This window comes from Lynx canadensis, chromosome A2, assembly GCF_007474595.2.
Source record: "Lynx canadensis isolate LIC74 chromosome A2, mLynCan4.pri.v2, whole genome shotgun sequence".
Lineage (NCBI taxonomy): Eukaryota > Metazoa > Chordata > Mammalia > Carnivora > Felidae > Lynx > Lynx canadensis.
In genome coordinates, this window is record NC_044304.2 from 146,346,979 (window position 1) to 146,360,261 (window position 13,283).

The window sequence follows — 13,283 nt, forward strand, 5'->3', positions numbered from 1 at the left end:
CTTGCCTAAACAACCCCATCTCTATTTCCGGCTTCTGCTTAGATGCAGAGGGAATCTATGAGTCACACCCTTGATCTCTTCAGAGTGTTTTGTGTGAGTGAAGACTCTGACCTTTTCATCCTCCTGGGGTGTTAGCAAAAGGCTGTAGAGTAACTCCTTTGACTTTTCCTTTACAGCACACTTTCCTACTGAATCTCTTGATGTTAGCGTCCTTTGCAATTGGGGCGGGCTGAGAATTTCCAAAAAACTCTTGATTTTTTTTTTTTTTTTTTTTTTTTTTTTTTGGTATAATGGACCTATAACCTCTCAGTTTCAAGTGCACAACATAATGATTTGGTATTTGTAAGGAACGCCTGGTTCTTTCACGGGTGTCTCCTCGATTTATTGCTCTACTCTCGCACGTGTTACCGTGAGTGGCAAAAAGAAACCAGGCCGCACCTCAACACTCTGGAAATCTCAGTTAAACAGCCAAGCTCACGAGTCCTGATTTCTGTATAACTTCAGGGCACAATCCTAAGCTCTCTGCCACCACAGGACAAGGGTTCCCTTCCCTCCAGGACCTAAACGCCCTCCTCATCTCCTTCTGAGCCCTCCGCAGCGGCGCCATTAACGTCCACATTCCCGCCAACGATCTCAGCATTCTCACCGTGATCAGTGTTTTCTCTACTCCTCACTTCTTTCTGAGTCTACCATTCATTAACATCCAGGTTTCTACTAACGTTCTGTTCGAGGCGGTGTCAGCTTTTTCTGTCCTGCGCCCCCAAATTCCTCCCGCATCTACTCATTGCCCAACTCCAAAGCCATTTCCAGTGTCTTAGGTACTTGTTACAGTAGCACCCCACTCCAAGGTACCAAAACCTCTAGTGGTTTTTTCCCCCTACTTTGAGAGATAATTGGCATACGACATTGTAAAATTTTTAAGCGCACAGTGTGCTGATCCGATACCCGTACGTGCCACAAAACCTATTCCTTTTCTACTGCTGCTGTGACAAATGACCACAAACTTAGAGACATAAGACAACATTCATTTCTTTCTCTTACGGTTCTGTAAGTGAGAAACCCAACACCGGTCTCACTGGTGTCGGCAGGGTTACATCCCTTTCTGGACTGTAGGGTGAATCCCACGTCCCTGCCCTTTCCAACTGCTAGAGGCCACTCACATTGCTTGGCTCCCGGCCCCCTTCTTCCATCTCCAAATCCAGCAACATTGTATCTGCGACCTGCTCCCCTCATCCCATCTCTTTCCTGATGCTTCTGCTTCCCTCCTCCACTTTTAAGGACCCTTATCCTTATAGGGCCCACCTGGATGATCTACACCATTCTCCCTACCTGCGGACGGGCAACTTCATTTCCCCTTTGCTGCGTAATGTGACATATTCGCAGGTCCTGGGAATGAGGCCGGGGATATCTTTGGAGGGCCATTATTCTGCCTACCACATCTACTAATCACTTGAAATGAGCCAGAAGCAAACCATAATTCATGGCAGCCTAACGGGAGTCAGAGGAAAGTACTAACAGCTAAACAAACAAAAAAAACCCTAATCTATTTTTAATTTTTCCAATATTTAGTGACTATAGCAATCTAAGTGAAGATTCTCTGTTTGTTACTGGTGGCAGATATTGTTAGCTAACTAATCCAATACCCATTTCCAACCCCTTCTCCCCTGCCTGCCCCTAATACTTGGGCTTTAAAAGCTAAATAGTCACTTTCCTGGTCCCCACGATCGTCGTAGAACCCAGCTGTGTCAAATGAAATCTAAAAATCGCCTTGGGAAAAGCTATTGCATACCTGATAAAAGAGGCAGATGGTGCTGGCCCTCCCTGGCCCCTTTCCCGGCACCCCTCCCACCTTGAATGGTGGCTTGCCAGTCATTCAGGCACCTATTTTGCGCCAATGTGGGATTCAAGAAACACCAGCCCTCGCCCTGAACTACTGAACCAACACTCTATGCCTAGTGACTACATCGGGCTTTCGGTTCTTTCCAGCTGAAAGCCTTACTAACCGCAACTATATTCAATACAACTGCCGGTTAAAGACAAGCACCCTCCTCCGAAATTTATTTTGTTACACAAAAGCCAAATTTACTTAAATGAATTATAGTTAATAATTAGGAAGGCAATTCTTTTTTAAATAACATTTGGGGTGTGTGTGTGTGTGTGTGTGTGTGAGATACATACTCATTCTACGACAACTGAAATCACAATTTTACAGAAAATAAATAGCCACAATCCCAAACACCCAGAGAGAACCTACTGGTAATACATTAGTATATTTCCATCCACATATTTTTATATATGTACATAAAATATTTTTAAAAGGGAGACTATATAAAATACATAAACTTGAATCCAACTCTTACTCGGCACTTTTTGAGGACTTTTCCATATCATTAATGTTTCAAAAATATTTTCAAAAAATTAAAGTATCTCCTAATCTGACAACATGGTTGATTAAATAACATTTAAGAATGGCATATATTTATTTTATCCTTTTTGCTAGTATAAACAGTGTTGCAATGAACATTATCACATGTAAGTCTTCCTGTGCTATCTCTGATTATTTTCTGACCATACTTCCATCGATGTGGCATTACTGGGTCAAAGGGATAATAAACCCTGGGCAACTGCATGGCTCAGTCGGTTAGGCGTCCGACTCTTGGTTTCGGCTCGGGTCATGATCTCACGGTTCGTGGGATTGAGGCCCTTGTCCGACTCTGCACTGACAGAGTGGAGCCTGCTTGGGATTCTCTCTCTACTTTCTCTCTGCCCCTCCCCCACTCACACGTGTTCTCTTTCAAAATAAATAAACATTTAAGAAACAAACCACAAAGGGATAAACCTTTTAAAATGTTCGATCAATGTTGCCAAACTGCTTTCTAGAAAAACTGAATCGGGGCGCCTGGGTGGCGCAGTCGGTTAAGCGTCCGACTTCAGCCAGGTCACGATCTCGCGGTCCGTGAGTTCGAGCCCCGCGTCGGGCTCTGGGCTGATGGCTCAGAGCCTGGAGCCTGTTTCCGATTCTGTGTTTCCCTCTCTCTCTGCCCCTCCCCCGTTTATGCTCTGTCTCTCTCTGTCCCAAAAATAAATAAACGTTGAAAAAAAAAAAAAATTTTTAAAAAGAAAAACTGAATCAATTTATTATTCTGCCTCCTGTATATACAAGAATATCAATCTCCCTTACAAATACCTACCGCCTTTTTTCTTCTTTGCCAATTTGATGGGTAAAATTTTATAACTCACTGGAGTTTTTAATTTGCTTTTTTTGGGTTACAGTGAGAACGACTAAAAACAATCAGGTCCTTTCCATTAGTTATTTTATGAACGATCACTTGGAATTTTTTTTAAGTTGAAGAGTTCTTTACATATTACATATACTAGCTTTTTAATATACTTATTGTAAATATTTTGTGTCACTGTGTCATTTGCTTTTTGGTTCTGTTTCCATATTATAACGAACCTTTAAAATGTATAAGCAAATCTACTAGCATTATCCTTTGTGACTTTGCTTTATCACATAGGCATGGTTTTCACATGATGACAATCATACTTTAGGAAAGAATGCTTTAAGATATATACATATAATAACATATATATATTAATTCATATACATATGAATTAACATATATATAACATATACAACATATACATAATAACATATATAACATATATAATATATATATAAACAACATATATAAATAACATATATATAAAATAACGTATATATATTAATTCCCATTGGCTTCCTTACAGTCAAAAAAGTAAAATTAACAGAAAAAGAACAACAAATACTCCACTAAATATAGAAGCACCCCCTCCTAGGTTCTGACCATTCGCATACCTGCTTGTGACAATGATCACATCCTCAGAGATTGTAGCCATTTCTTTGATAGTAAGATAGCACATTCTTCTCAGTGTTTGCTGCAAAATTATTTATAAAAGGCAGCAGTTATTCATAAGGAAATGGTTCTTTACACTATTTGAAGTGAGAGCCCCAAGTAGATATATTTAGAACATTATTCTGAAAAAGGTTCTCACCTACCCCAAAAAAATCCTTTTAAAAATACCTGGATGAGACAACATTCAGAATACTACTGTTTCCCAAACAAGTAACTGATGCACCGGCACACATCTAGGTGAAAATTTTAAAATCCAGTTAATTATACAGAGATCCAAACTTTGACAGTGTGAATCCAAAGACATAGATTTCTCAAAGTGTTAAAGGCTTATCCTAGAAAATGTATTTTTAAAATTCTTTAAATATATACGGGGCGCCTGGGGGGCTCAGTCGGTTGAGCATCCGACTTCGGCTCAGGTCATGATCTCACAGTTTGTGGGTTCGAGCCCCGCATCAGGCTCTGTGCTGACAGCTCAGAGTCTGGAGCCTGCTTCAGATTCTGTGTCTCCTTCTCTCTCTCCGCCCCTCCCCCACTCGTGCTCTGTCTCTCTCTGTCTCTCAAAAATAGATAAATGTTAAAAAAAAATTTTTTTTAATTCTTTAAATATATGGATGGAAAGACATGCAGACTCTATCTTCCTCAGCCCAGCAACTTAGATGTTTTTCCTTGAAGTATTTGTGCTTGTATAACCAACTTCCACTTTCAAGTATCAAGATTTCTAGAAGGATACCTGGATCCAAAGTAACTGTTCACTTACCAATAGTAAAGTTTCATCGACCTTCCTCCTCCCCTTCCCTCTGGTTTATTCATACACTACGGGCACCGGTTCCTCTAGCTTGTCTGGCCTCGTTCCCTACCAGGCAACATCACATTTCTAATAAGCAGTGAAACTCAAATACATCAGACCCGGCTCCAGACCCCAAGCTGTAAAAAGAACCTGGTGGAGACTAGTGAGCCCATTAAGGGAAGCGAAGGAACTGAGGGGTCTCGTGGTGATTAACCAGGAAAAAATCATCCAGAGAAAGTTTAAGTGAAAAGAGAAAGAGAAAGCCAGGAGGGCTCAGATGAATGGGGCAGATGACAGCCATACAAACCTACTCTGAGAAGAAAACAGAAAATAAAAATCAAAACTTCAGAGCTGAAGAAAATTTGCCCCTCCCCCCGATAAAAATCTACCGTGAAGCGGAATAAAACTGGAAATTAAAAAAACAAAAAATTCTGGGGCGCCTGGGTGGCTCAGTCGGTTAAGCGTCCGACTTCAGCTCAGGTCACGATCTCGCGGTCCGCGAGTTCGAGCCCCGCATTGGGCTCTGGGCTGATGGCTCAGAGCCTGGAGCCTGTTTCCGATTCTGTGTCTCCCTCTCTCTCTGCCCCTCCCCCGTTCATGCTGTGTCTCTCCCTGTCTCAAAAATAAATAAACGTTAAAAAAATTAAAAAGAAAAATTCAGCTAAAGCACAAAAAATGGGGGTGGAGGTGGGGGGAAGGGCTCTACACTATTAGTCATCAGGGAAATAAAAAAAAAAACATATTTCAGATACTACTTCACACCCATCAAAATGGCTAAAATGACAAAGAGTGACAATACAAAGTGTTGGCAAAGATGTGCCTGTTACCACTAAAACATACTGTCTAAACGAACACACAGAAATGTCGAATGAAATAGGAACACAAAATTTAACGATGTAGCCAAGGGTAAAATCAAGAGCCATTCATGGGTGCCAAAACGGAAAAGCAAACACCTCATAGCCGGAGAAGTACAAGCCCAGGGCCTTACAGGCATAGGATAAAGGATCTAAAGTCTAGAAAGAGTGAGATTCTAAAAGGCACATTCTTCAGGCTCACAGAAAATCATTCTAGATAATGACTCAGAAATCTGGCAAGAAATGAAGAGCAGAAGCGGTAAACAGTGAAGACAGTGTAGTATTGGCTAAAGAATAAACAAATAGACGGATAGAATAGAAGAGACCCTGAGAAATATGTCCACATAAATACAGTCAACTGATCTTTGACAAAGGAGCAAAGTCAATACAATGGAACAAAGGTAGTCTCTTCCCCAGATGGTGCTGGAACAAGTGGACAGCCGCATGCAAAAAAAAAAAAAAAAAAAAATCTAGACACAGACCTTACACTCTTAACAAAAATTAACCCAAAATGGATCACAGACCTAAATCCAAAACGCAAAACTGTAAAATCCCTAGAAGAAAACATAGGAAAAAACCTAGATGACCTTGAGTATGATGATGACTTTTTAGATATAACCCCAAAGGTATGATCATCAAAGAAATAATGAAAAAGCCAGCCTAATTAAAAGTAAAAACTTCTGGGGTGCCTGGGTGGCTCAGTCGGTCAAGTGTCTGACTTCGGCTCAGGTCATGATCTCCCAGGTCATGAGTTCGAGCCCCATGTCAGACTCTCTGCTGATAGGTCAGAGCCTGGAGCCTGCTTCGGATTCTGTGTCCCCCTCTCTCTCTGCCCTTCCCTGGCTCATGCTCTGTCTCTCTCTCTCAAAAATGAATAAATGTTAAAGAAAAAAAAAAGCAAAAACTTCTGTTCTGCAAAAGACAATGTCACGAGGATGAAAAAAAACGCAAGCCACAAACTGGGAGAAAAATGCCTGTAGAACACACACCTGATATAGGATTGTCACCCAAAATATATAAAAACCTCTTAGAGGGGCGCCTGGGTGGCGCAGTCGGTTAAGCGTCCGACTTCAGCCAGGTCACGATCTCGCGGTCCGTGAGTTCGAGCCCCACGTCGGGCTCTGTGCTGACTGCTCAGAGCCTGGAGCCTGTTTCCGATTCTGTGTCTCCCTCTCTCTCTGCCCCTCCCCCATTCATGCTCTGTCTCTCTCTGTCCCAAAAATAAATAAATGTTGAAAAAAAAACAAACAAAAAACAAAAAAAACAAAACAAAACCTCTTAGAAGTCAAAAATAAGAAAAACAACTTGATTAAAAATGAGCCAGAGACCTTAAGACACTTCACTTAAACAGATAAACAGATGACAATTAAGTATATGAATATATAAGTATTAAAGTGTAAGAGTTCTTTATATATTATAGATGTACACAACAGGTCATTTGGGAAAGGCAAATTAAAATAATGAGATGCCACTACGTTCCTAATAGAATGGCCAAAATCCAGAACACTGACAACATCAAATGCTGATGAGGATGTGAGGCATCAGGAACTCTCGCTGGTGGGAAAAAAAAATTGTACAGCCAATTTAAAAGATGGTTTGGTGACTTTCTGCAAAACTAAACATACTTTTACCATGCAATCCAACAATCGTGTTCCTAGGCATTTGCCTAAAGGAGTTGAAAACTGCTGTCCACATAAAAACATGCATACGATGTCTACAGCGGCTTTATTCATAATTGCCAAAACTTGGAAGCAACCAACGTGCCCTTGAGTAGGTGAATGCATAAACTGTGGTACATCCAGACAAAAGAATATTATTCAGCACTAGAAAGAAAATGAGCTATCAAGCCACGGAAAGACATGGAGGAAATTAAGTGCCTCTTACTAAGTAAAAGAAACCAATCTGAAAAAGATACACGCTATATAATTCCAACTATACGACATCCCAGAAAAGGAGACAGTTAAAGCATCTGTGGTTGCCAGGGTTTGGAGGTTAGGAGGCAGGGATGAATAGATGAAGCACAGAGGATTTTCAAGTCGGTGAAAATACTCTGTAGGGGCGCCTGGGTGGCTCAGTCGGTTAAGGGTCTGACTTCAGCTCAGGTTATGATCTTGAGGTTCGTGGGTTCGAGCCCCGTGTCGGGCTCTGTGCTGACAGCTCGGAGCCTAGAGCCTGCTTTGGATTCTGTGTCTCCCTCTCTCTCTGACCCTTCCCTACTCGTGCTCTGCCTCTCTCTCAAAAACAATAAACATTAAAAAATATATAAAAACAAAAAGAAATACCGTTTGTAGCATTTAATGATTATCCACGTGATTATGATGTGCCAATGCAGGTTCATGAATTATAACAAATTTACCACTCTGGTAGGGGATGTTGATAACGGGAGAGTCTATGCATGTGTTGGGTCAGGGAGTATACAGGAAATCTCTGTACCTTCCTTTTAATTTTGCTGTGAATCTAAAGCTGCTCTAAAAAAATAAAGGCTTTCTTTAAAAAGTGGTAAGGACATGAGTAAATCTCAGTGAACAGCAAACAAAACACCCACCAAAAATGATGCGTTATCATATGTGTATGTATATAAATGTGCATGTGTGTATGTATAATATACACGTTTATACATTCGCATACATAAAGAGGTTCTCAAATCTTCCAGGAACAGGTACAAGAGAAAGATAAATGTTAGATTCTGAAAGTCAAATATCCATGTTGCAATTTCTAGGGTAACCACTAAAAGAACTTCCAAACTATTATCCCTCTGATGCCCTGTTCATTTTAATTGTCTTTTTTCTCTTTTGGCTTCATTTTGGATAGTTTCTATCTGTCTTCCAGGTTACTGATTTTTTTTCCCCTACAGTCTGGAATCTGCTATGATTCCAGTGTATCCATGCAATGTATCTTTCATTAAAAAAATTTTTTTTTATTGTTTATTTTTTTGAGAGAAAGAGAGACAGAGCATGAGCAGGGGAGGCGCAGAGAGAAGGAGACACAGAATCTGAAGCGGGCTCCAGGCTCTGAGCTGTCAGCACAGAGCCCCACGTGGGGCTTGACCTTGTGAACTGCGAGATCATGACCTGAGCCGAAGTCCGCCCACTTAACTCACGGAGCCATCCAGGCACCCCGAGGTGATACCTTTCTGAGAACTACACCAAATGAAAAGGTCTTTCCACTCTCACTGGTAGAAATACCAACGAGTGCCAGCCCTGTGTTCTGGTGTTCCTTTCTTTGGCCTTGGGCAGTTTCCTTTTACATATGCACAGATCAAATCTTATCCAAAGGTTTAAGTGGAGCCCCTCAGCAAATTGCTAGAACTATCTCCTTCCTTTCTTGCTTCTCTCCCTCTCCCCCTACTTCCTTCCTCTTTAGTACTCTGCTCTACAAATTTGAGCTTTCTTGGCTTCCTCAAATTCTGTCGGTTTCCTCAACTCAGCGAGATAACTAGACTCCTTTTCAGTGGGCCCTCCTTGACCTGATACTTGTAATCGGCCTCTGGACATGAGATAACGCTAGGGCTCACTCTGTTCTTCTTTTTTCCAGATCACAGACCCAGGATGCCTGTTAATCTAATGTCTGAGAATTACCGTGTAATGTATTTTGTTTGATCTTCTAGGTATTTGTGGTAGCAGGATAAGCCTCACCCCTTTACGGCACCATGGCTAGTAACAGAACAGAAATATGTCTTCGTTTTTTTAGTTTATTTATTTATTTTGAGAGAGGGCATGAGCAGGGGAGGAGCAGAGAGAGAGGGAGAGAGAGAGAATCCCACGCAGGCTCCACACTGTCAGTGCGGAGTCTGATGCAGGGCTCAGTCCCACCAACTGCGAGATCATGACCTGAGCTGGAAACCAAGAGTCAGACACTTGAACGACTGAGCCACCCAGGCACCCCCAGAAATACGTTTTTAATATCAAAATATATGGTGAATTCCTAGGTACTCTTTTATGATTAATTTCCAACACCAATCCTTTGTAACTAGAGAACACGGTCTGTACAATTTCATTCCTTTAAAATGTGTTGCGTCTTGCTTTATGGCTCAGTATATAGTTGTTTTTTTTACAGATTTTATTTTTAAATTTTTTTTTCCAACGTTTTTATTTATTTTTGGGACAAAGAGAGACAGAGCATGAACGGGGGAGGGGCAGAGAGAGAGGGAGACACAGAATCGGAAACAGGCTCCAGGCTCTGAGCCATCAGCCCAGAGCCTGACGCGGGGCTCGAACTCACGGACCGCGAGATCGTGGATGCCCAACCGACTGCGCCACCCAGGCGCCCCTAAAGATTTTATTTTTAAGTAATCTTTGCACACAACGTAGGGCTTGAACCCACAACCCCGAGATTAAGAATCACGTGTTCCACCAACTGAGCCAGTCAGGTGCCCCTACAATCGATTTTTACAAATGTTCTTTGTGTTTTGCATTTATATTTAATGCGGATTTGGGTCTACATCTATCATCTTATGATATGATTTATGTTTGTCCTTCTTGATCCATCTTTCTTTCTTTCTTTCTTTTTTCCCTCCTTCTTATGGCTGGATTTTTCAGCATTCTTTTTTTTTTTTTTTTTTCCACACAATTAATTCGGAAAAGAAAAACAATTGATAGAGAAAAATCAATGAAACAAAAAGCTGGTTGTATGAAGAGATCAATGAAGTTTATAAAGCTCTAGACAAACTTCCCAGGAATAAAAGAGAAGATACAATTTACCAGTATCAGAATGAAAGAGAAGACATTACTTCTGATCCTACAAACACTACAAAAATAAAGGAATATCATGAATAATTTTAGGGAAACAAAGTTCAACAATTTCAATGAAATGAACAAATTCCTTGAAAGACACAAACTACGAGAGCTCACTGAAGATGATAAATAATTTGAACAGATAGCAGCAAATCTATTCTTTTTAATGGGGTTAATTATCAAAAGCCTTCTCCTAAAGAAGACAGCTTTACTAGTGAACTCCATCAAACATTTCAGGAAAAATTAATAATGATTCTACAAAAACTCTTCCAAAAAGCAGAAGAGGAAGAAACACTTCCCAATTCATTTTCTGGGGCCAGCATTATTCCAATGCGAAATCCAGACAAAAATATTATAAGAAAAACCTGCAGATCAATATATTTCATGACTACAGACTCAAAAATGCTTCACATAGTTTAACAAACAGAAACCAAAGATTTTATGTTTTCCAGAAAAATAAATAAGTGCATCTCACCATATTAACATATTGAAAAAGAAAAGGCATGGTAATCTAGGGGGTGTAGAAAAAGCAGTTGACAAAATTCAATACCCATTCACAAAAAAGAAATCTCTCAGCAAACTAGGAATAGAGTGAACTTCCTCAACCTGATAAAGGGCATCTATGACAAACTTAAGAGCTAACACCATACTTGGTGTCACACTTGGTGGTGAAAGACTAAATGCTTTGTCCCTAAGATCGGGAACAAAGCAAGGATGTCCCCAACCGTCACTTGTATTTACCCTGTACGATAGTACAAGAGGACAGTAGGGTAAGACAAGCAAATAAAGAGCATGCAGATTGAAAAGGAAAAAATAATTTCTCAGAAGTCTTCCAAAATACTCCTAGAACTAATAAATGAATTTAACAAGATCACAGGAAACAGGTCAATATGCAAACAATTAAGTAATTTATAAACTACAAGCAATATGGACGCAATAGTATTTTAAAAGTCTTAACTAGGGTTAAATTTCACAAAGCATATATAGGACTCGTACTCTAAAATCTACAATACTGCTGACAGGAATTAAAGAGACCTGAGCAAGGAGAGACAAATACTGTGTTTGTGTAGCCAAAAAAACACAATAATGTTACAGTGTGAGTTCTCCTCAAATTGATCTTCAGATTCAATGTAATCCCTATCACAGTTCCAGCAGATTTTAAATATATGTTACAATGTCAGTTCTCCTCAAATTGATGTTCAGATTCAATGTAATCTCTATCAGTTCCAGCAGATTTTAAATAATAGAAACGGAAGCTGATTCTAAAATTCATATGGAGGGGCGCCTGGGAGGCGCAGTCGGTTAAGCGTCCGACTTCAGCCAGGTCACAATCTCACGGTCCGGGAGTTCGAGCCCCGCGTCAGGCTCTGGGCTGATGGCTCAGAGCCTGGAGCCTGTTTCCGATTCTGTGTCTCCCTCTCTCTCTGCCCCTCCCCCGTTCATGCTCTGTCTCTCTCTGTCCCAAAAATAAATAAACGTTGAAAAAAAATAAATAAATAAAATTCATATGGAAAGGCAAAGAACCCAGAAGACCCAAAACTTGTGAAAAAGGAAAAGAAAAAAAGGAAAATGTGGACTACTTGCTTTAAAACTTACTATAAAGGTATAGTAATCAAGACAGTATGGTACTAGAATACGAATAAACACATGAATAAACACAATGAAACAAGATAGAATGTTCCAGTGTGCCAATGTAACTCAATCATTATCTCTTCCTTCTTCCATTTTGACATGCAACCATTTCAGTACCATTTGTCCAGACAAGAAAGTTAAGAGGAAAAGGAGGAGGTGGTGAAAGGAGGTAGGGGAGGGAGGTGAAAAGAAATCCAACCCTTACTTTACATCATATATAGAAATTAATTCAAAGTGGATCAAAATGCCTAGAAAAAAGGCATAGGAGAAAATCTTTGGGACATTGGGTTAGGCAAAGATTTCTATCATACACATCAGAAGCATAATTTACAACAGAAAAAAAAAACTGATAAACCGGAATTCATCAAAATTTAAAACTTCTCTTTGAAAGACTATGGAATGAAAAAAATAAGCCACAGACTGGGAGAAAATATTTAGGAAACATATCTGATAAAGGACTTGTATCCAGAATATACAAAGACCTCTCAAAACTCAGAAATAAGATAATATGCAATCAAATTATTAAAAACGGGCAAAAGATATAAACAGATCCTTCGGTACGGAAGATATACACAAAGCAAAAAAAAAAAAGCACACGAAAAGATGTTTGACATTATTAGTCATTAGGAATATGCAAATTAAAACTACAAAGAGGGCGCCTGGGTGGCGCAGTCGGTTAAGCGTCCGACTTCAGCCAGGTCACGATCTCGCGGTCCGTGAGTTCGAGCCCCGCGTCGGGCTCTGGGCTGATGGCTCAGAGCCTGGAGCCTGTTTCCGATTCTGTGTCTCCCTCTCTCTCTGCCCCTTGCCCGTTCATGCTCTGTCTCTCTCTGTCCCAAAAAAAATAAATAAACGTTGAAAAAAAAATAAATAAAACTACAAAGAGATACTACAGCATACCTATTAGGATGGCTAAAATTAAAAAGAAATCAATTTTAAAAAGCAAAAAAAGACAACACTAAGGGTTAGCTAGAATTCAGAGTCACTAGAACTTTCTAACAGTGACGGCGGAAACGGAAGAGGGATTGGCAGCTTCTTACAAAGATAAACATGCCTACACCTCTCATCTGTGACCGAGCAACCCCAGTCCTAGGAACTGACCCAAGAAAAATAAAAACTTACGTTTAAAAAATTTATACACGAATGTTTACAGCAACGTTATTCGCAACCACTGAAACCTGGTAATAAACCAAATATCCTTCAAATGGCAAACAGTAGACAAGCTGAGGTACATCCATATAATAGAATACTACAATGAAATAAACAGAAGTGACCTACTGATACAAACAACAGATAAACCTCAAATGCGATATGCTAAGTGACTCAACAGGCTTCATTCATATGATACGATATCATTGTTATGACTTCCCAGACAGGAAAA

General features: G+C 40.1%; 1 protein-coding gene across 1 annotated transcript in view; it reads right to left on the bottom strand.

Moving 5' to 3' along the window:
* The window catches only part of COPG2 (COPI coat complex subunit gamma 2), a gene marked incomplete at its 5' end in the record, with an annotated part of 109,915 nt that overhangs the window by 85,799 nt on the left and 10,833 nt on the right, over positions 1 to 13,283 (bottom strand). Inside the window, one exon of the mRNA XM_030297109.1 lies at positions 3,839 to 3,918. Coding sequence (XP_030152969.1) covers positions 3,839 to 3,918 — 80 coding nt within the window. The remainder of the gene's footprint in view (positions 1 to 3,838; positions 3,919 to 13,283) is intronic.